General features: G+C 44.3%; 1 protein-coding gene across 1 annotated transcript; it reads right to left on the minus strand.

Annotated features, from left to right (window-relative positions):
* Positions 1–1,920: 1,920 nt before the first annotated feature.
* Positions 1,921–21,635, minus strand: HEXA (hexosaminidase subunit alpha). The gene is made up of 14 exons (XM_072627958.1): positions 21,197–21,635; positions 14,048–14,137; positions 13,004–13,069; positions 11,494–11,540; positions 10,583–10,693; positions 9,630–9,731; positions 9,026–9,158; positions 8,195–8,375; positions 6,931–7,014; positions 6,367–6,439; positions 4,812–4,995; positions 4,487–4,577; positions 3,441–3,545; positions 1,921–2,162 (listed from the first exon to the last, which is right to left on the minus strand). The coding sequence occupies exons 1-14, from the start codon at positions 21,468–21,470 to the stop codon at positions 2,099–2,101; spliced, it is 1,605 nt and encodes a 534-aa protein (XP_072484059.1). The 5' UTR covers positions 21,471–21,635; the 3' UTR covers positions 1,921–2,098.
* Between the last annotated feature and the right edge of the window lie 1,280 nt (positions 21,636–22,915).

Genomic DNA, 22,915 nt, shown 5'->3' on the forward strand with positions numbered 1-22,915 from the left:
ATGCTTCTCTGTCCTAATGTGTTAAGAAGCATTTATTAAGCTCCTACTCTGCAGGCATGCTACTAAGCACTGGCCTCATAATGGCAAAAAGCAGTCTCTGCCCTTGACTCTAATGAGGGAGACATGTAAATGACTATCTACAAATAGGACATGTATAGAAGTTAGGACAGAAATCTCAGAGAGAAGGCACTAAAGGTAAGGGAGGTTGGTAAGGCTTTATTTATTGGGTGTGAACCCGAGACCTAGAGGAAGCCGGGAGACAGATGAAGAAGAGAATTCCAGGCAATGGGACAGTCGATGAAAATGCCCAGTTGGGAGATGGAGTGCATTTATAGATCTTGGCTTTGTGGGTGGTTGTCTCTACAATCTGAGGCTTGGAGAGTGCCTTTCCCAAGGTCTCAGAGGCAAGGATTCTAATCCAAGCGTTTCCTAATCCCTCTTCCATATGAAGTCCCTCAAATACAAGGCAGATAGTCCAGTTCCTCTCACCTGAGAAAGGTTGGAGGCAGAGAAGTGAACATGTAGAGGAAGAAGGGGAGTCTGGGAAAAATCTTAGAGCTTTGGTGGGGTCTTTGGAGTTATTTGTCCATTTGAATAGCCAAGTTGATCTTGCCACTGGAGTCTCTCCCCAGAAGTCACGGTCTTTGGGGTGCCTGAAAATCTGATGAGGCCTCACTCTAGGGGGCAGGTAGGGGGACAGTACCAACTACCAGGTGGCAAAGGAAACGAGCAGCAGGAGGGAAGAGTGAAGGTGGAAGGGCAGGAATTACTGGCCAGGGTCATCACAGAGGCTCCAAACAGAAGTCAGACTGATGGAGCATTTAGTCTGGGTAGATAGTGCCCCCCAGCCACCAAAGGAGGAATAACTCTCTACACTCTATACCATTCATCAGAAACATCCATAGCCAGTAATAGAAGGCAGTTCATCTTTTTGAATGAGGGTTTCCTGTCTCATTTAGACTGGTCCCTTCCTGAAGGACAAACACTGTATCTTTTATCTCCCTCCCAAACCCAGAGCCAGGTCCCTAAGAAGTCTTCAATAAAATCCCTGGCACTCAGGCACTCCTGGATCAATTGGCAAATAGATCTGGAAGGTTTACTGAGATGGAGGAGAGTTTAAAATAATTATTTTTAGTTTTCAACATTCACTTCCATAAGATTTTGAATTTCAAATTTTCTCCCCCTCCAAGACCACATGCAACCTGATATAGGCTCTCAGCTGAGACAAATTCCTGACAATGCTCCCCAGGGGAAACTAAGATGTTACCAAGTATTCAGGCCTTAAGTTCCCACCTCTTTATCCAAGATAACTGGCATTCTAAATATCCCCAAAGGATTTAATCTTTAATAAAACTGGAAGCATTCTGACAGGCAGGTGTCAAGATAGTTTGTGGGGGAGAGGGGGTATCACCTACTTTACTCAGTTGTTGGGCAAGCTCTGATGCTAGCAGAGACTTGCCCCTGGGGCCAGGGGTTGTGGGCACATCTGCTATGGCATACATTAGGGATATACTTGAGGTCCTGTGGTTCTCCAGCAGCCTTCAACCTTTTAGCCACTGTCCCTATCTCCCCCTAGAGACCACCTAGAGTTCTAGAAAACAGAGACCTGGAGGTCTTTTCCTAATATTTTTAGGAAAGAGGAGCTAGATGCAAGACTTAATACAGACCTTGGGAAGAAGAGTCCCTTTCCCTCAGGGGTTAAAGGTTAAGAATGGCTGGTTTTAACCCATGGCCAGTAATAGAGGGTCAGTCCAAAGACTGGGTAGGGGATTGCTAAAGTTCAGGGGAAGATACATTCTGAGTCACCAAAGTACTCAAATCCAAGTATTGTTAAATGCTTTCCTGGGGTTGGAGGAGAAATAGTAGAATTGCTGTCTGGATTGGAATTACTATGGTTGATTAGTGAGTCAGTCACAGTTGTAGGATTTGTCACAAAATCCTTTAATGGACTTGAATCACAGCATGAACTCCCCCCTCCTCCCCACCAGGGGGCCCTCAGGGATGCACATGGAGGTTTGCTCACCGCTTGGGTTAAGCTAGAGAGCCAGCCTGAGTGACCAACACATCTATGGTGAGTTCCAGGATGACCCTGCTCCATTCAGTGTTGGAAATATTCATGTTCACAATAGCCTACATAGAGAGGCTGGGCCTGGATACCTCGTCTGTAAGAAGACAAAAGGCAGAACCTGGGTCACATGGGAAGGAGGGAGACAGAGGACTAGTGGTGGGGAGGAACAACAAACAGAAAAGATGCTTAAGATTTTCACCATTCTGGCTTCCCTTTCTCCTCCACTTTCTCCAATAAACACTGAACCCAATGACTGTAAGGACCTTGTCCTCTGTACCTGAACACCCTCTGGTGAAGGAAAGGAAGGGGAGCAAGGAATGGCCTTGGAGAATTCCATCAGCTGGATATGTCACCAGTACCCAAGGGCATACTTTGGCATTGAGCCATTCAATTCAATTCAACAATCACTTATTATGTGCCTATGTGCAACAGACTGGGGATACAAATCTAAAACAGTCCCTATCCTCAAGAAACTTATATTCTGCTGTTGGATACAACATGTACGCAGAGAAGGGAAAAACAGGATAATTTCAGGAATGACTGAGCACTAGCTTGGGGGGTGGGGGGAAGGCACCAGGGAAGAGTGTCTGGAGGACAGAGCAATTAAGGTGAGCATGGAAGCAAACTGAAGATCATTGGGGCTCCAACGATCCACTTAGGAGGGGTGGCATTCCAGGCATGGCAGGTGTGAAGACACTGTGATCACAGCCAGGGCTTTAGGATGGGGGGTGATGATGGTTATGCCATGTTTGCCTGAGTCATCACATACATCTCTGGGCACTAGAAGTCTCAGCTTTGAGCAGGAAGGTACTAGAACTTAGTCAGGGGCCACAGTTTCATAGTGACTTGGCGATGTAAAATCTCAGGGCTTCAGTTTCAGATATATAAGATTCAGAGAATTTTAAAACAGGAAGACCTTAAAGATCATTAAGTCTAATCATTATGTTGCATTAGTTGGGAAAGAGGTTCAAGGACAAGCTACGGGCTCAAAACCATAGTGGCTGGATTGAACATCTGATCTTACTCCTGACCTAGTGGGCTTTCCACAATGATCGTCTGTATGGCTAGGTGAACAATCAATCTGAGAAGGAACAAATTATAAAAGAATAACTCTTGGCTCCCTCCTTCTGCAAAAAAATCTTGAAAACAACCTAACAAGACCTAATCTAATAAGACTGTTTGGAGAGAGAGACTGTGGATAGGCTACAAACAGTCTCTTAGGAGTGCTGGCACTATTCTCAATTTACATCTCTGGAATGAAGGCAAAGAAAAAAGGAGACTTTACAAATATCATCTTCCCACCTCCCCAATAATTTGGTTTGGTTAAAAAACCAGAGATAATGGTGCAGGGGACAATTTCTGAGCCTCTTACCTGAGCAGCTCACATCGGAAGTATGCCAGTCGGTTATATGCCAAATCCACATCCTGCACTGACTCGCTGCTCCAAAGCCTCTCTGCCACAGCTCCTGCCCTGGGCCTGAAAGTAGACACAGACCCAGCCCCTGGTCAGACTTCTCATTGTGCACATACCTGGAGCAGGAATGGGCTAAGTTGATGTGCCCCAGATAGCACTGGGGATGAGAGTCCTATGGCTGAACCACTATCATACTATGATCTAAAATGGTTATTTTATTTCTCTAACAAATCCTGCCCTCTCTGTCTCAAGGACAAAAGAAGACAAAAAATCTGAAAAGGGTCATGCAAGAAATGGCATATGAGGAGTTCAGTGGATCACTGGAAGGGATGGCAGAAGCCATCTAATCCAGCCCCCAAATTATATGGATGAGGAAACTGAGATGAAAGGTGTTGAGAGCTGCCCAAGATCAGACACAGTCAGAGGTAGGATTTGAATCCAGATCTCCTGATTCCAGAGCCTGTGAGCTTTCTCCTGCATTAGGATGCCACCTACCATCATGTTCCCCCCGTGGGGTCATGGGGCACAGGGGTGGAGGTGGTGGAACAGAGATGTGGCTCTGGGGTCTTGGGGCTACTAAGCATCCAGAGCAGCAGTAGATAGTCGAGCACAGTCCAACTGGGTGTGAGATATGATGCCCTAGACTTTGGGAGTAACTTTGGAAGTACCCAGGAAAAGCAAAGGGGAATAAACTCCCAGGATTCAAGGTCAGATGCTGCCTTACCTACCAGCCCAGGATGTTAAGATGAGATAGGTTATACAAACTGAAGGGATTGTGAGGCTAACACTTGTTCTGACCCATTGGTCCAGAAGATGAAAGGAGGAGGAAAAAATTATCTGGAGGCCATCAGAAGTCTGGGTCAGCCTAGGCCTGTTGGAAATGATTACACCTTTTCTACTGTGCTGTACTCCATCTCTCTCCTGCACCCAGTGAACACCTTGTTTCCCAGCTGCCCCTTACTGACTCGGAACTATTCCCTTCCCCTTTTCCCCTCACTGCTTACCAGAGTCTGGGGGTCAGATTTGTCACATCCACGTATTCGCCCCACATGCAGGCTTCGCCCCCGATCACCAGTGACTTCTGCTCAGGGCTGCCTGAGGGAACACAAGCTTTCAGCATAAAGGCAACCCCATCAGGAGAAGGTGTCATTCAACAGCTCCACAGCTCCAGGGCATGATGAAAAGATTTATTTGTGGCCAGCTTCCAGAAATGCTGAAAATTTTACTTCCCAACTCCCTCCAGGACCAAACCCTTTGAACTCCCATTCTCTAGATTTCCTTGATCAGGTCGATCCAGGGGCCCATGTCCTCCCTTCCATGCCCTTGAACCTTTAAAGTCCAGGGGCTCCACTCTGTAGGCTTGCTGCCAGTCCTGCCCATAGGAGATGTGGTTCAGGTACCAGGGAGCAGACAACAAGACACGGTACCCTGCGCTGGTGATATTCTGCATTTCCATGGCATACGGCACAGGTTTTACATCTCTCCAGACATGTATCACTGTGTCTGGGCTAAGCTGGTTATAAGAAACAAAAAAAAAGGCATGCTAGGTGGTAATGTTACCTACTGCTAGGGGAAAGTATCTAGTTGTTTTCACAAGAACTCACAGCCTCATACAGGTCAAAACACAAACCTCCAAAAAGAACCAAAACCTATTCAATGTCCTTACTGTTCTTACCTCTATCCCTCACTGCAAAACCACAATCCTAAGAAGGGATTAAGTTAGAGTGCCACTAACAGCCCAAGTTTCCCTTCGGTGCCCCATGGCTATGCCCCTTATATCTCAGCAAAGGCTACCAGATTTCGGACAGGGCAGGGATCTCTCTTTTCCAAATCTCAGACCTAGGATCACTGTGACACTCCTCATCCTACCTGTGCTAAGCTCCCCAAAGTACTGAGGGGCCCCTGTGAACTGGCATGGCTTTGAAGGATACAGGCAGGAAAACAGAAAACACTGATTTTTTTAATCCCACATCAAAACTTGGATGGGGATGTGTGGGGAAAGTGGGGTAGGCTGGGGTCTAAGAAGCAAAGCTAAGTGCCAAAGGGCCAGGCCAACTGCACCCAGAAGTGTACTGGGAATAAGCCAAAGGGTGTGGGTGGTGGGAGACCCCCACCTGGGGCAGCTCAAATGTCCAAGTGTCTCCAAATGCTCCCGGAGACAGGAGGCCGTGACTCTGGGCTATATGGAGCAGACTTGAGCCGGCCCTTTATTCTGAGTACTACGTAAGAGTAACAACAATAGTAGTAGTAGTAACTCACATTTACATAATCCCTTAATTATGTGTCCTCATTCGATACTCAAAAGAACCCTGTGACATGTGCTATTATCATCATCCCAACCTTAGTGATAAGAAAACTAAAGCTGAATGGCTAAATGAGCTGCTGGGTCCTTTAGCCAGATGTGTCTGAGGCTCAAGTTCAGGGCTCCATTCACTGCATCACTTAGGTGTCTCGGAAGACACGGGAAACCTTAGCCCCAGATACAACAGGCAAAGCCCAGCAGCTCTGAGAAGCTCTGTAAGAACAGAAAGTCCTTTAAACTGGAAAGGGAGGCAGAAATAATGTTCCCACGTCTCTGAAATCCAAGGTTTAGATCAAATGGGATCTCGCCTTTGCAAATATCCTAGGAGAAAGGATTCCATGGAAAAGGGTTGTAGGTCTTCCTTTTAACCCATTAAAAATGAAACCCAAGGCATGTGGGAAAATCATTACTGTGGAGGTGTATTGGAGTGAAGGCAAAAACCTCTTTCCAGGGCTTCTGGGGCCCTGAGAGATATTGGGAGAGGCAATGAGCATGGAGGAAAAATGGACCCGTTGACACCTGTCCGAGGTCCTACATGATCAAGAAAACCAACCCGTTTCTTCTTTCTCCTCAATCTCTTACCTTCACGCTATTGTCAAACACCTCCTGCCACACTATGTAGCCCTTTTTATAGGAAGAGACAATATTCAGTAGCCTGAGGAAGAGAGAAATCAACAAACTTAACTTGACGCTGCAGGAAGTGGAGAAAAGGCCAGAGTTCTTCTGGAGATGGCTGGAGTTCCCTGTGCTGCCCAGCAGAGAACACCTGGGATTTCATTTTTGGATGTATGTAGCAAGAGGACCCCCTCCGAAATCCCTGTGACACAACTTTCTCTCCTTGCTCCAGGTTAGGCCACCACAAATTTGGCCAATGATGAGCTGGGGAGCGGAGGGGGGCAGGGAAACTGCTTGGGAAAATGGCAAGAGGCAGAGCCCCAGAGAATTGTTTTGGTGAATGGGGGAGTGGCCAAGGTGGCAAGGCTTTTCACATGTGAAGCCTGGAGGGTCGAGGGAGCCTGGAAGACAATTTATAGTAGGAGACAGGAGATTTGAAAGGGAAGACTGAGGTTTAGGAGGGCCCCAGGTTATTCTCCCCTACTCTCATACTGCAACTTCAGGTAGGAGGTAAACACACCCGATCCTTACCTTTGAATGTAGAAAGATTCCAGTTTCTCATAGGTGTCAAAGCCCTTTTCCTTCATGAAGGCCTGGATATCTGGATTGGATTGCCTGCAAGAAAGAAAACTCATTTCTCCCACTTCTTGCATCTCCAGGACCCCAGAAGGCTAGGGAGATGGGGAATAGTCACCTAGTTTCCTATCACTTCTCTACCCAGCCTGAAAGAGAACCAAAAAGCAGCCCCTGGCCCTGGACTGAAGAGTATAGGAGAGCTGTATAGGAGAGCTATGCCATGGTCGTGCCCAATGTTTTTAGTTGACCTTTTCCAGCATGGCATTTAAGGTCTTCTACAAAATGACTTCAGCCTCCCTTCCCAGCTTTCCCTGGCTTCCCCAAGAGAGGATCAGATGCTGTTCGAACCTGAACTGACCTCAGAGATTGTCTAGTCCCACTGCCTCTTTTAAAGATGAAGCAAATAAAGCTCAGAGAGATGGTTACTTGACCGAAGTTACATGAGGATTACATACATCTGGGTCTTCAGACTCCAAATCCAGTGCTGCTTCTCAATAAGCCTTATGTTGTTACCAGCATAGCCCATGTTCATACCTTCTTTTATTCCTTCCTTCAGTGTTCCTTGTGCCTGGCATGCCTCCCCTACTGCAAGGCCCCAAAGGAGACTTCTTCCACAGAACCTTCCCTTGTTTGCCCAACTAGTTCCCTTCCTCTCTTGGCTTTCTTAAAGCCAAATAGCTTAAATCCTATAACACTGCTCTTAAATATATAAGGGCTTACATTACTTGGAGGTACTGTTAGTTATTTTATCTCAACTAGAATAATAGCAGATCTTTCTCCCCTCTTTGAGGTCAGTAAAGAGTTAGGAACACAGGAGAAGCTCACTTAATATTCTGCTTGGTCCCTCTGGCCTCTAAGATTTGTGGAGGGGAAAAGAGAAGCTAGAGTAAACCATGTGTACTGGATGGGGGAGAGGTATAAGGCTAAATGCCTCTAGGTAGGACGAATAAGGTGCCTGTACAAGTGGGAAGAGAAGAAAAGCCGTGAAGTTATTAATCCTCCTTTCCTTTTGAAGGGGTTCTTTCAGGATTGGAGAGCTGGGTTCTGAGGGGTCAAGGAATTCCAACATCTCAACCCTCCAGTCCCTAAGTAGTATAGGAGAAGAACACAAGTCCTTCTCTAAATATGGCACCCCCGCCCAAGAGCTCAAGATACAGCTATTCCTTGACTCTGACTTGTTAGATCAAAATGGGGATGGGGATGACCTGAGGGTGCATACCAACAGCTGAAGTCAACCTCATCTCCTCCAAGATGAAGGTAAAAGTCAGGGAAAACTGAGCTGATCTCCTGGAAAAATGAAGCCATGAACTCATAGGTCGTGTTGAGGATGGGATTTACGGGTCCATAACTGCCAGAAGGAGTGGCCCCTGAGTAGCAAGGAGTCAGCAATCCAGGAACACCTAGGTCAGGAGAGATGCATACACAGTCACACTGGCCCACAGAGACACCGGTCCTAGTCTGAGAATAGCTCTACTGGTCAACTATTTGGGGTCATACTGTAATAGCTTATTTCTACCTTAAGCAAGATATCAGAACACTCCACCTATTTAGGACTTACACTGATGGGGCACAGAGCTCCCTTGCTGCTGCCTTACAAATAAGATGTCTGTAAAGTGCTTAGCACACTGCTCGGCACATAGTAGGAGCTTACTCAATGCCTATCCCTTCCTAAGAGATTCAAAACTACTGGTCTCCTAGAAAAGTTTTAGGATACAGTCTCGCCTCTGTAATTCCTCTTCTGAGGATACATGGGACTTTGCTTCTTTAATTCTGCAGGCGACCAAAGCTTGAGTTGAGTGAGGATACTCAAGGGGGTGTTCCTAGCAGCATCAGGAGTCTCACTGGCCCAAACCAAATCATCAGGAAAAGAAGAAAAACTGGAGTGAGGCATGTTTTTGCCTATGGGTTACATACTAAAAACATGCCATGTTTCCATCTATTCCCTGCCAGCTTGAAGGATTTGTGTCCTTATAGAGCTTCTCAGAAAGGGCAAGAACTGAAAAGAAAATATTGGGCTTCCCTGTGACCTCCCCCCAACCCCCATTCTTACCTTTCCCCCAAGACAAAGTGTGCCCGGGTGTGTCAAATTCTGCTAGCACTCTGATGCCTCGCAATCGGGCATATTCAATGACTTTCTTTACATCCCCAATTGTGTAGATGTGGGTGACAGGGTTGTAGGATCCCTGAAAGACATAAACAGTCCCTTATTATGCTCTCACTAGAGGGAGATGAACTCTTAATGCTCAATACATAGGCTTACCCCATCCTAACTGTAACTGCCTGAGCAGTAGAAGTTGGACAGGCCAATGCTTTGTACTCTGATAAGAGTGTCAGATGGGATACAAGGGGAGAGTCACTGATCAGTGACAAAAATCAATTAAAATAGCATCTCACAAACTTATAGTCCCTGATCTTTTTCAAAGTGTTTTTCCCATAACATTTAACAAATAAGGAAACTGAGGATCAGAAAGGTGAAATGTTGTCCAAAGACACAGAGTAAGAACTTGAAGATTCATCCAGTCCTCTTTTCACCACCCAAAGCTACATGTGGCCAACATTCGGTTTCTGTTCCCACTATCAGGCCCTGCAAAGGAGCCTGGTGTCCTCCCTTCTCCCGCCCCCAACAAGTATAGAAGGACCAGAAAAAAATGTACCTTTCTGCTGAGCTCAGGGAAAGTCACACTATCATATGGAAAAGAAGGGTCATCGACTATGTGCCAGTGGAACACGTTGAATTTGTTATATGCCATGACATCCTGGGGGCACAACATATATAAAACTTACCTCCCATTCATGGTGAGACTCAGACACACAAACACCCCAAGATAACTCCATTCTACTCACTGAGGATATGGGGACATATTAGAAAACAGCTTCCTGCTACCTGATCCCAGTACTTCAAGAACCCTGCTGGCTCTGTTTTAATTTGGACACAACTCCCTGCCCCTCTTGCTGAGGTATGCTTCTAGGACCCTCTCTCTTATGGCCAAAGCATGTGATTTTATGGTCTTGTAACACAGAAGTAAACACCACAAAAAGGAGAACTGGAAAGAGCCAGCTTTGCCCAAGTGGGGCAAAGAGAACAGTTTTTTCTAGACTCATGAAAACCCAAGAAAATTCCAGGTACTACCACCTTTACACTCTTGTACACAAGAAGATAGCCAACACCAAACCCCAACTTCATCTTGCCAGGTGAGGTATGACAGGACCTCGTATAACTCAGTAGGCTAAGAATAGAGGCAGAACTCCCAAGGTTCCATCTAAGTACAGTATGGAGAAGGCAGAAGTGTGGCCTCAAATAGGACCCTCAGGTGACCCTCAGGACAGTTTGGTCAAAGTCAGTTAAGCAGATCCTTCTAATTGTCAGGAGCAGTCTTTAGTTCTGACTGATTAAGGAATACCAACTTTGACTCCTCCCCACTGATCTGGGCATTGAGCCTAATGGTCATCAAGGTTTGAATTCTGTCCTTCCTTTCCTCTGTCCTTCCTGTCTGTTTTCCAAGTAAATCACCTCTCTGAATCATAAACTCAAATGTTTCAGGAAAGGGTTTTAAAGGCTGCCACACTAACTCCTTGGGATCCCAGTATGGGGAAACATAATTCATACCAGCGTCTCCAGGATGGCTTGCAATGGCAGGTAATGACGAGATGTGTCCAGCAGTAAGCCTCGGTGAGGAAATCGGGGGAAGTCTACAATTTCCGTCTGCTTGACACAGAACTGAGCAGAACGAACATGGAAGGTATCAATGACAGTCACTGCCCTCTACCAAAGTTTATGAATAGTTGCTAAGAAGAGACCCAGGGGGCTAAGTAAAACTGCCAGTGGTGGCAAACCCCTTTTGGACAAGAGCACATCCCTGATCTTCCCGGACTTCCCACGGTCCTTCCTGGTTTACTCTGGTGCTATCTCCAGTGCTTAGTATAGTGCCTGGCACACTGTAGGAGCTTAATAAATGTTTATTGGTTGACTATCTCACAATCACCAGCATGTGAAGCTGTCCTTGGATGTATACTAGAGGCCCAGAACCTAGGCCCTGTGCACTGTCTTCTAGAAATAGTCACTATAAAGCTATATCCTACGCTCAAAGGTTACACAAAAGCAAGCTGACCACTAAGTTTTAGCTTTTCCTTCCATTTAAAAAAATACTTCATTTAAAATTTATTTTTTTCAATTACAAGTAAACAAAACTTTTAAGCATTTTTTTAAAATTTAAGTTCCAAATTCTCTCCCTCCTTCTCCCCACTCCTTGAGAAGGCAAGCAAGTTATACATATGCAGTCATGCAAAACATCCCTCTAGTTTATTTTATTTCTATTTTCTTTGGGTTGCCATGGCTTATTATACCCGTGGGAGTTATCTCAGACAACTTCATTCTGTCAAACAAGGACCTTTGCACTTCCTCCCAAACCCTATCTAGCCGGGAATGCCTCATACCACCCTTGACATCCAGAAAAAACTTATGATAGAAATAAGGCATTACATTGTGAATTTCCTTCAGTCACTTGGACACACACTCACCATACCCTCAGCGGATCTCCAAATGAGCTGGCTAAAAGTCTCTAGGCCTGTAGAGAACCAGAGGGGCAGGGTGAGAGCTGAGGGAAGTGAGGGAAGAAACTGCCCCAACCTAGAATGGTGCCCAGTGTTGGAGGGTGTGATGCTTAGGGAAAGAAAGAGAGGGAGATAAGGTCAATGCTCAATTTTTCTTCAAAATTCAGGAAGACAGATAATTAAACAAGCATTTCTAGGGTATTTAGTTGATCCATAGTGAGAAAAGTTAATTGAAACAAGAGACATCTACTCATTCATTTTATCCATTTTTTCTTTGTCAGACACCACGCATCATTGAATGCTTATGTGGGGCGGACAGGACAGAGGTCTCTAACAAGCCCTAGATGTGGCCTGGGGCCTTTTCCTTCAGGAAACCTGGCAGCCATCTAAGGGTTTTCAAGGCCTGGTATGTTATTTTCCTTAGCCTGCAAGAATGGCCACCTTAGAAAGCTTTGTATTGTCTGGGGTCTCTTCAAATTCTCATATTTCAGCTCTTAGTGAAGAAGACAGTTAAGGGTTAGAATTCCTCTTTGGGGAATTAAAACCATAGAATTTTTAGAGTTAAAAGAGACCTTGTGAGATTCTACAACAATCCTAGCCCTTAGGATACTTTAGAGTTTAAGATATAACTAGACTGCCATCACTAGGGACCATGTGTTTTTCACTTCTCTATCTCTCACAATGCTTAGTGTAAGATCTTGCATCTAAATAGGAAAGTGACAAATAAATATACGCGAATGAATTTGGGTTGTGATCACTCTGAAATGCCACAGATTCAGAAGTTTTATTTTTTACTATATTTTTCTTTTCAAAATAACTAAAAAAAAACTGTTTGTGTCTAGTGCAAGGAGTATAGCACCTCTCCCCATGCTATCCTCCCTCTGCATCTATCCTGATGTTGAACGAGGCCCAGCTTCTCCAAGCCCGTGTGAGGCGAGGCCTCAGGAGGCTCCTGGAAAAGCAATGGATTCAGTGTCACCAGACTTACTCCATGCTTCCAGACCAGCATGTCATAGTTTGAGTCCCTTCAATCTTTTTTAGCCTCTGTTTCCTAATGTGTTAAAGGAGGTAACAATGCTGGCACTACCAAACTGTAAATGCTACAGAAACTTTGTGGCTCATATAAATGGGAACTGCTACTTTTTATTTTTTCACCATTACAAAGGCTCCCTCTATCCAAACAATCCTTAATTGTTTCCACAAGAGGCTTTTCTGGAAGAGAAACTGCTATTGTTGTGTCTGAATTTTGTATATAGAGGGATACATCTCACAGAGAGGAAACCTGTGAATAGCTTATTTGGTCCCCCTGGGAGAGTTGGCTCATTTGCCTTACTCTTAAGAAGCCTTAATTTCCTATCCTCCCAACCACCAGACCTAGCAGTCAGGTACAGAGAATTCCCATTAGAACAAATCAATGAAAAGTGAGATCATCCAACCCCTCATCCTTCCACTTTGTGTGAGTCCCTGCACCATTTACCTCTGAGAGCTCCCCAGACAGTACCAGCTTTCAGGATGAAATCGTCACCATTGAGGGTCAAGGTGTCTGAAATGACAACAAAAAGAGCTTGCAGGCTTAAGGCTTGGAAAAACTGAACTTTGCACCCCAGTCTCAAATGAAAATAAACCCAAACTATTTTTGTTTTTCAAAGGTAAAGCTTCTTCTAGCTCTGGCAGTTATGGACCAGCAGCTTGGCTTCTGGGGGATCTTGCTAGGGAAGGTAGGATCATGGCATTTGGGAAACTGAAACAACATGGCTTCATATGAATGGGTGAGAGAAATATTTAGCCACAGCTTGTAAATATCTGCCACAGCAGTCCCAGAGAGCCTCTGATGAGTAGATGGCTGGGTGTGTGTGTGAGTGAGAGAGATCATGGGTTCTACTAAAATAATCTCTGTTGTCTTTGACAGGTTCTGATGCTTAATAATACCTTAGTTTCCTTTTTGGAGACAAGAGTTCCCACTAAATCTCATTATGGAACATAAAAAGGCTTAGTGCTATAATGGATGAGAAGGATTCAGGATGCACTACCATGCCAGCTCCCCCTCCCCCAACCTCCCCAATTCAATTCTCCCCATTCATTGGGTGCCATGTTTAAAGCTAGATCAGGTTTTTTTGTTTAATTTAGGGACTGAAAACATTCTTATGGCTCAGAGGCATTCTGTGGACTTTGCAATTACTTACAAGAAGACATTTCATCTGGGTGAGCCTGATACTCTGTGCTATGGTTCTTCTACATGGGAGACTCTAAGCCTAAACCTCCTGTAGCATCTAAGTCCACCTACCTTTGGTTCCTTGGCATTTAAGGCAATAGCCTTAAAGGCATGAGCCTTTAAAGAGTGTAAGAATATACTCTGTACACCTGACAGCCCACCTCCATCCCCTCTCTCATGCCTTGACAGTGGAATGGCTAGCTGGTTCAATAGCAGGGAAATCTTTTAGGGGCAGGGCTAAGCTGTCTGCTCCTGCAGTCAAGCTTTCACTTTCACAGGAAAGATATTCAACCCAAGTACTGTGCTTACAATTCTCCACAGAGTTCATTTCAGGAAACTGGTCACACCCAGGGACAGCCACAAAGACTTCCAATGAATTCTTCACTGTTTGCTTCTGTTCTGCAGAGAAAAGAAATTCAGGAATCTCAACCTGAACACAGTATACACAACTGGAAGGACCCTTGGCGGCCACCTAATTTAATCCCCTCATTTTTTATAGATGAGGAGACTGAGACTCAGGGAGATTAAGGTGCCCAGTAAAAGGGCAGTACTTATTGTGGACCATGCATCTTTTTCACTGATCAGCTATATAGACTTAATACCTGCATATTCCCTACACATATGCAGATTACTAATTAAGTGTTTTGTGCACTTTAAATTACTTAAACAAATATCAGTTATGATAATGTTAATAATCCACCTGTGTGTTCTGGATGGAAACTTGTCTATAGCAAAGGTCATATCTGTTTTGTTTTGCCACGTCTAGAGACCAGCTCAGAATGCCAGGCCTCCAAAAGCCTTCCTGGGCAGTATCTGAGAAGATTGCAGGACTGTGCATCTAGAATTTTAAGAGATCTTGGAGCCTGACTAGTTCAATCTCATTTTATAGATGAAGAAACTGTGGCCCAGGGAAGGAGTGACATGGGATTCTAACCAAGGTCTTCTGATTTAAGAGCCTCAAAAAGTGCTTTTCTGCTGCAACACAGTCCAAACCAAAGAGGGCAGCCTACATGTCTGCAACTTAACCCACAGAAGATCCTGATTACACAGGCCACAGCTCAGAAAGTCATTCTCTGTGGTAAAAGGGAGCATAAAACTTTCAATCTAGCCCCTGAAGTCAGCTAAAGAGAAAGGAAGTCTGAAGGAGTGCTCCTCCATCTTCCTGTCAACAATTCTCTCTCTTTTCCCCTCCTCCTCTCTCTCCTCCTCATTTCCTCTTTTCCTCTTTCCCCTCCACTGGATCACAGATGACAGTCTGGCAATCACAGCTACCAGTTGTATCCCAAGACCCTCCACTGTAGTCCATCTGATTTAGTGATTTTAATTCAAAGGTAACAACATAATCTCTTACTTTACCATCTTCCTACTTATCTAGTGTTTCAACTTCCTCATTAGTGCTTTTCATTCTGTCCTCAACTCAGCCTCCACGCCATCTTCCATTTTCATTTTGTCATCTACCTCTCCTAAGAGTGATTCCTTCTTTTTTCTCCAAAATAGATTTTAAAGTCTTTTTGTTCCTTATGAGTTCTAAGAAACTGTGGTTTCTAAGCTTCCGATACTATTGCCATGATTCTGTATTCATTCTTTTGCTTTTCCCTGTGTCTTTGGAGAAATCTGAGCTCCTTTGCATGCATAGTGTCTGATTTTGACCATTTCTTTTCCTCCAAATTGGGATAATTTCTCTTTACATTTTCAGAATTTCATTTGTGAGAAAGAACATATATTCCAGTACATATCATGTGGGGATTATTTCCTCTGCTAAATTTTAATCCGTGGGCATTCGACCTATCTTTTCTCTGAACTCTCTGAAACCTGCTTCCTCCAAATCTAAGATTCATGTTAAGATTCTGCCTAGAATCTCTTTATCTATCAAAAATTCTAAAATTGAGTGATCACTTCCCCACATTGCTTCCATCCTTTCCATTCCAACAACCAGTTCTCCTTGGTGAGATCAGTTACACAGTATAAATTCCCCTTGGTGCTTTTACTACTTTTGAAGGATGAAATTATCATTAAAGCAAGCTGTGAAATATCAGTTGTTTCCCTTTTGCCCAGAGAGGGGACTCTAGGGGATGCGTGCATGACTTAAGGTCTCTCATCACACATTACTACATAACACTTCCATTGGAGGCTTATGAGTTGTTTCCCCAAATCCTTTAAGTACCTCTATGGAGGGGGGATGGTTAGGGTGGTTTTGCTGAGCTTCTCTTATAGCCTTCCTTCCATCATGCTTCCCTTTTCTGTTTCCTGGATTTCCTCATGTGACATTCAAGGATTTAAAGCCACACAGAGCCTTAGAAGAAAAATGACTGTACCACCCTCTGGATGTTTACAGTGGCAGGGATGGAGATGAAGAGATGTACCAAAAAACAATACGGGGATATTTGATGCAAAAGATTTTACTCAGAAGATGGTAGGAAAAGGGTTTTGTCTGTGTTTGCCATACTCCATTTAACAAGACTAAACAGAGCAACCTAACGTCACTAATTTGAAGGAACAGTAGATCTGAAGTCAGAGGGTCTATGTTTAAATCCTGCCTCTAAAGCTTACAGTGGACAAGTTTCGACATTTTTGGGTTTTAATTTCCTCGTCTGTAAAAGGGAGCAATTTGTATTACCCATTATAGAGGCTATTGTGAGGACCAAAAAAAGAACACAATAAGGTGTTCTGTAAATGGTAAAGTGCAAAATGGATGTCAGCTAAAATTGTTATTCTCCTTCACATTTTTGTGGAACCAACTAAATAAAATAATGCTGTAGAGAATAATTAGTCCTATACTACCCTGAAGTGGAAGATACATATTTATAGAGAGCAGAGAAACACAGGGAAAAATACTCCACAAAGCATGGCAAGGCTGCTTGGGCCTGCTTAGAGCTGCAGAAGGTAAAGATGTACATGGCCCCGTGAGGTCTTCAGGGAGTGCATGGCTACTGAAGAAGGGTGTGGGAGAGTGTCATTTGGATGGTGGAGCATCAGAACACAGAATGGAATAGGTGAAGCTGTAGGTAAGCGTACATGGAATCAGACAGTGCAAGGACAAGAGGAGTGGGAAGATGAGTCAACTATCTTCCTCATGAAATGCTTACTCTCTAATTTAAGATCTAGATAGAGATGATAGCTCAGAGGAATCTGGACATTGTTTCTCTAATAAAATAAACTACTATCTATTGCTAGGGATTGAACAACCCATCGCTCCAGGGAAACAGGCCAAAGGAAAGGTGCTAAATTCAAGGAAAGAATATGGAAGTTAGACAATAAATGACTGGAGAGAGAGTCTAGTTCAATTTCTAAATTACTCTGCTCCACCAAGAGCTTGGAGATTACAGCCAACAAGAGGACAGTAGTACCCTGAAGAATCTGGATGACATACAGAAATAAAGTAGCCAAAGGCCAGTGGTACCTCTTTTTCTTTTGTGATCTAGAAGTGGCTGGGTAGAACATTAACTAGATGGCTCCTTGTTATAAATGTGGGTACACTGATAATGGAACTAGACTGAATACTACTAGCCTCTTAGTGAACTATCTGTATACGTGCTAAACATCACTTTGTATTTTTAATGTTACTACCACAGTAGCATTTTTGGGAAGGCTTTTACAACGGAAGGCTTTACAATGTCTATTTACTTGTGTGTGAACAGCTGTTTGCAAGAAACTGCCATTTCATGAAAGAAACTTTCATCTGGATTGACAAGAGTGGCAAACTCGTAAGGCTGAAGAGTATAGAACAAAGATAAAATAGATAGTGGGGTGGTTTCAGGGGACTGGCCAATCTACGTTATAGCTGTATTTATTTCTTACTTAGGGTAATGCTTGGTTATAAAGTGGTTTTTTTAATTATAATATCTTAATGATGTGACAGCACAAATCAAGATAACTATGCAATTACTTCAGTTACCTGTATTTTAACTTGGAAATTGTTGAAATTATTTTTTTCTTTGCTGATTCAGTTGGATTTTTGCAGAAATATGTAGCTGCATCCTGAGGCCACAAGAAAACCAACATAGGAATTATATTCAAAAGGAAAATTAGTGGAAACAGTCATAGCAATATTGTACACTGGAAAAAGTGCTAAGTCTGGAATCCAAACAGCTGCATGTGAATCCCTGGTCCTGTTACTTACTACCTTGTGATGTTGGAAAAATCTTTTATCTCTTTGGGCTATAGTTTCTACATCAGTAAAATAAGGAATTTAGATGAAATGATTTTTCAAGGTTCCTTTGAACTCTAAAATACTCTGATTTTATGATTTTCTGGAGAAGCAGCCTTGTTCAACATCTTGGTCATTCTCATTAAAATCAGTTTTCATCACTTCCTGATAAATAGTAACTCAATCTAACAAAAGAGATGGATAGCAGCAGGAAGTTAAGAGAAGCTGGATTCTGACTTAATTTTGTGTTTCATATGTAATTACGCAGGACACAATGTAGTACTTCTCCACTAACTTTTCCATTTCCAGTTATCTGGTAGAACTATGGAAAAGGAAAAAAATTTTAATCAGAAGTACCACCATCCAAATTTCAAGATTAGACACACATTAATCTTTTGCCTTTATTCCCCTGTGAATTGGTACAAACAATACTAACCGGCAAACTTATGAAAATATATCTGCTTGTCTGTTTTTTCATTGGGAGTTAAAATAGAGGTTAAAGGGAAGAGGAATGCTTGTCGACTAAGTTGTTAAATCATAGAAGTAGAGACCCTATTTTATTTAAAGCTGATCCAGCAGGCTCTTAATATTTGAATCTTTCATATCTCAGAAAGTTAAGGTTCTCCTGACCTTACTATAAATTCTCTTTTGAGCCTTTCTACCTTTAATTCCTTTCATCAAAATCGGACAAACTGTGTGTTTAATTTCATTGATATCCCCTCTAAAGTTTTATGTTTCACATTTGACCTATAATTAATTATTAGGAGTTGTAAAATAGCATTTTTTTCTCTATCTTCATAACTGTCACTTCTCTAAACAAGCTCCTGGGTAGGCTCCTAATATTAGAAATTTACTTATTCAGTATAACAACCGTTAAGGTGTAGCAGGATTTATTAAAAAGAATTCTGGAATTTAAAAGATCAGTCTTCTATTCACCTTTATACTACTAATTCCTCCATCAAACTGACATCTCCTCATTCAAAGCAATGCTCTGTATGGCTGCTGGGATAATATTCCATGAATATAATATCCAGGTAAAATGGTGGATAGAATGGTGGATAGATGGAGTCTGAGAGACAGATCTTGTCCCAGACACTTACTAGCTGCAGGTATACTTGAAATTTCCAACCTTCACTTTTCTCATCTGCAAAATGGGGAGTGCACCTACCCAACAAGGTTGTTATGAAGATTAAAAGAAAAAAGTATGTGTAAAGCACTTTGCAAACCTTAAAGCAGTATGTAAATACTGGCCATTATCATCATCAGTAACTTCTCTCTAGCACTTATGGTCAAACCTTCGCCTCTCCTCTCTTACTTGGTTCCCTCACCTTTTCCCTCCCTATTTCTTCATTATCCTACACCAGTAGCCCATACGACCCAAACCAATTTGCTGGTCATTGCTCAAACTCCTTTTTACCTTCTCATGCCCATTACTTCCTTGAAAAGCAGATCAAAATTCCCTTTCTTCAAATAGTCTTTACTTAATAATTTGACCAGATTTTGATCCCTCATTGCTGTCTGAGAAATTAGGAATTCAATTCACATCAGTCTGCATTTTCATTGCAAATGCTTTGTATTCATTTGGATACACTGTTCTGTAATAATTTTAATATCAATTTGCTATCTTTTCTTCCCCAAGAGATTTTAAATTTCTCAAAACAAAGAGGCCATGTCTTCTATTCCAAAATCCCTATAATGGGGCTGGATACACAGCAAACATTCAGCAAGAACACTGGTCTCTTGGCCATAACAATGTTCTTATGTTCCATGCTATAGGATCACATGTTGTGGATAAAACCATCCCAGAGGAAAGTTCTGCTTGTAAAGTACTTCAGTACATCAGTATTCCAGTATCTAAATACTCCTAGATGGCTCTGTCCTACGGTCAATTCTTCTCTTTTCTACAGCAAGTTGTCCCATGGAGGTTCCATTATCGTATACTAACTTGAACTACAAATTCCAAAGGAACAAGTCTAAGTGGTAGTGTGGAAAAGCTCTTGGGTTGACTATTAGCTGATTACAAAACAGCATGGGACTCAGTATTGTAAAAACATACACTTAAAAGTTCAACAAAGTGTGTCCCTCACATTGGTTAACATCACTTAAGACTCCCAGATGGGTGCAACCACTGAGATAACTGCTCTGTGATTTTTTTACGACCAACTTTAAGCAAGGAAGACACTCACACTGTAAGGGTCTCCCAAAAGTGGCTTGTTTCCCAAGATTTTTTTGGTTGAATGATTTGGCTTCTAGTAGGGAGAAAAAAGCCTGGAGTGTATACTCTGAGTTTTGGTAATTCCAATCTTTCTGGTCCATTTTGCTAGTCAGACAACAAAGGGAAGAGACAGGAGAGGCAGGAACTATAAATGCAGGGGTAGATCCCAGAAGCTAGGAAGGTAGCTGGAAAGGATGAGTATGAATCAGAAGGGGAACAGAGTCAGTGGACACGAGTCTGAAGAACTAGAGTCAGGGTTTCCCGCGATGATTTTGTGTATATGTACATGTGCATGTATGTATGTGTATGTGTGTGTATGTATGTGTGAGAGGTGACCTCTGAGGAGCTCTCTCAGGAGTAAAGCCTCTTGAAGGGGTTAATTGTTTCTTGTCTTGTTGAAACATTTGCAGCAGGTTGATCTTGTAGAAGAAACATTTCAACATATTCTCTACTGTCCCAGACTGCCCGCCTTTATTTTCCCAGCCTTTCCTCCCCTTGTTTTTAGGCACATAGCAGGGAGGAATAACACCTCCCCCCCTCCTTTTTTTAGGGCTAATGTATGAAAACTGTCAGTTCTCTGTGGCTGGGGTAGACTGCCTGGAATAGATTGTACCCTCAAGGCTTGCACCAATGAGCCCTGAGGAAGGGGGGGCTGCGGATAGGGCCTATATAATCTGCTGGGCTAAATACAGCTCTGCTCTCTTCAGTTGGTGCCATCTTTCGGGCACTCTGAGGGAGCCCTTTCTCGAGAAAACGAACTATTCTCTTTGCTAATAACTCTGAGTTTCTGATTCATTGATAAGGGCCTCTGTACCCTACACCTGTGTATATGTGTATATACGTGTGTGAAGGGAGGCGAGGTGTATCTGGGGTCATTCAGGGCCGACCCCAGTACCCTGGGAGCTCTCTCTGTCTCCCCAGCGCCTGGCCCAAAGCAGGTGCTTCATAAATGAAGTCACAGGTGCTCCAGGTGATCTACAGCCTGGGGCGCGGCCAGAGAGAGGCCCTGAAGGTAGAGCTGCCCAAGGGGCACCGACCTCGGAGGCCACGGGGCTGGGGGGGAGATGACAGGCGGGGGGAAGAGCAGGCGGCTCACCTGCTTGGTCGGGGGACAGCCAGGGCCCGGGCCCGAAGATGAGGCCGAGGTAGCGGACGAAGGCCTGATCGAGCACCGAGCAGCCGGGCTGCACTGCCGAGGAGGCCGAGTACTGGAAGCGGAAAGTGCCGGGCTTCAGGGCGAAGGTCTGATTGGGGGACACGGAGATCTTCTGCGGCCACGGCCACACGTAGGTCCCCAACTCCTCCGTCGTCTCCACCGCCAGCAGGGGAAGAAGCAGCAGCAGGACCCCGACGTGTCCCGGCCGGGCCATGGCTGGCGGAGGGCCCGCTGGGAGAGACGAGCGACTGGGAGACAGCCGAGCGCCCTCAGCTTTTCAGCCTTCCGCCAAAAGCTGGAGGCAATCACGTGAGCTCGAAGGTCAGGCGGCTACCCCATCACGCTTCGCCACCGGATTGGAGGACGCCGGGCAGACTGCGTCTGCGCGCCTCGGGAGGCCCGCCTCTCTCGGCCCCGCCTCTCTCGGCCCCGCCTCTCTCGGCCCCTCCTCTCTCGGCCCCGCCTCTCTCGGCCCCGCCTCTCTCGGCCCCGCCTCTCTCGGCCCCGCCTCTCTCGGCCCCGCCTCTCTCGGCCCCGCCTCTCTCGGCCCCGCCTCTCTCGGCCCCGCCTCTCTCGGCCCCGCCTCTCTCGGCCCCGCCTCTCTCGGCCCCGCCCCGGACTGGAGGAGGGGGCGTGTCCTCATCGGGTTACCTGGTGCTCTAATGGAAAGCAGGTTGGGGGCTCTCGGCCGGTGAGTAGTGACTGTGCCCCTCCATGGAGCCGGAAAGGCCTCCACGAGAAGGTGGGGTTTGGGCTGAGTCTCCATAGAAGTCAGGAGGTGGAGGTGAGGAGGGAGAGCGTTCCAGGCGTGGGGGCACTTCAGCACGCTGAGCCGGTCCGTCAGTCCTTCCTTCCTTAGGTGACGTCTGGTGCCGTGAGTTTTGGGTCTTAACACATTAATACACTTGTCGATGGCTCTGGGAAAAAAATGGAATTATGCCGAGAAAGCCAATAAAATGTCCACACTCTCTGACCCCAGAGATTCCCAAGGAGATTAAAGTTTAAAAATAAAAAAGATGTGTGTATACATATATATGTATATGTATGTAGATATATATGTTTATGTGTGTGTATATGTAAATGTAGTATTTTCTGTAGCAGCAAAGAGTGGTAAACAAATTAGATTTCCATTGATTGGGGAATGGCTAAATAAATTGTGTTACACATGGCTGTACTATAAGAAGTGATGAATATGAGGAATAGGGAGAAAAATTGGAAAGTCCATATGAAGTGAGGCAAAGAAGGATGAATGAATGAAAATACATTTATTAATTAACCACTTAATTAAGAGGCAGGTAGGTGTCAAAGTGGATAGAATCCCAGACCTGGAGTCAGGAAGACCCTGGTTCAAATTTGAACATAGACATGTTAACTTTGTAACCTTGGGTAAGTCACTTCACTGCTGCCTGCCTCAGTTTCCTCATCTGTGAAATGGGGATAATAATAACGCTTTCCTTCAAGGGTTGTTGTGAAGATAAAATGAGATTATATTTGTAAAGCATTTGGCAAACTTTAAAGCATTATCTAAATGGTAGCTATTAATCAGTCAATAAGCCTTGATTAAGTGCCTCCTCTGGGCCATTCACTGTGCTAAGTGCTGGCTTGAAGCTGAGAGATGGAGTGTCTTATTTGCACAACAGTCAGGAGGCCAGTGTCTCT

Source organism: Notamacropus eugenii, chromosome 1 (assembly GCF_028372415.1).
Source record: "Notamacropus eugenii isolate mMacEug1 chromosome 1, mMacEug1.pri_v2, whole genome shotgun sequence".
Taxonomy (NCBI): Eukaryota; Metazoa; Chordata; class Mammalia; order Diprotodontia; family Macropodidae; genus Notamacropus; species Notamacropus eugenii.

Coding starts and splice junctions, on each gene's coding strand:
- HEXA (XM_072627958.1), bottom strand. CDS start 21,470: ATGGCCCGGCCGGGACACGTCGGGGTCCTGCTGCTGCTTCTTCCCCTG. Junction 11,541..13,003: donor TGTCTGGGGAGCTCTCAGAG/GTAAATGGTGCA, acceptor GGTTCTCTACAG/GCCTAGAGACTTTTAGCCAG. Junction 7,015..8,194: donor GAGGTTGACTTCAGCTGTTG/GTATGCACCCTC, acceptor TCTTTCTTGCAG/GCAATCCAATCCAGATATCC.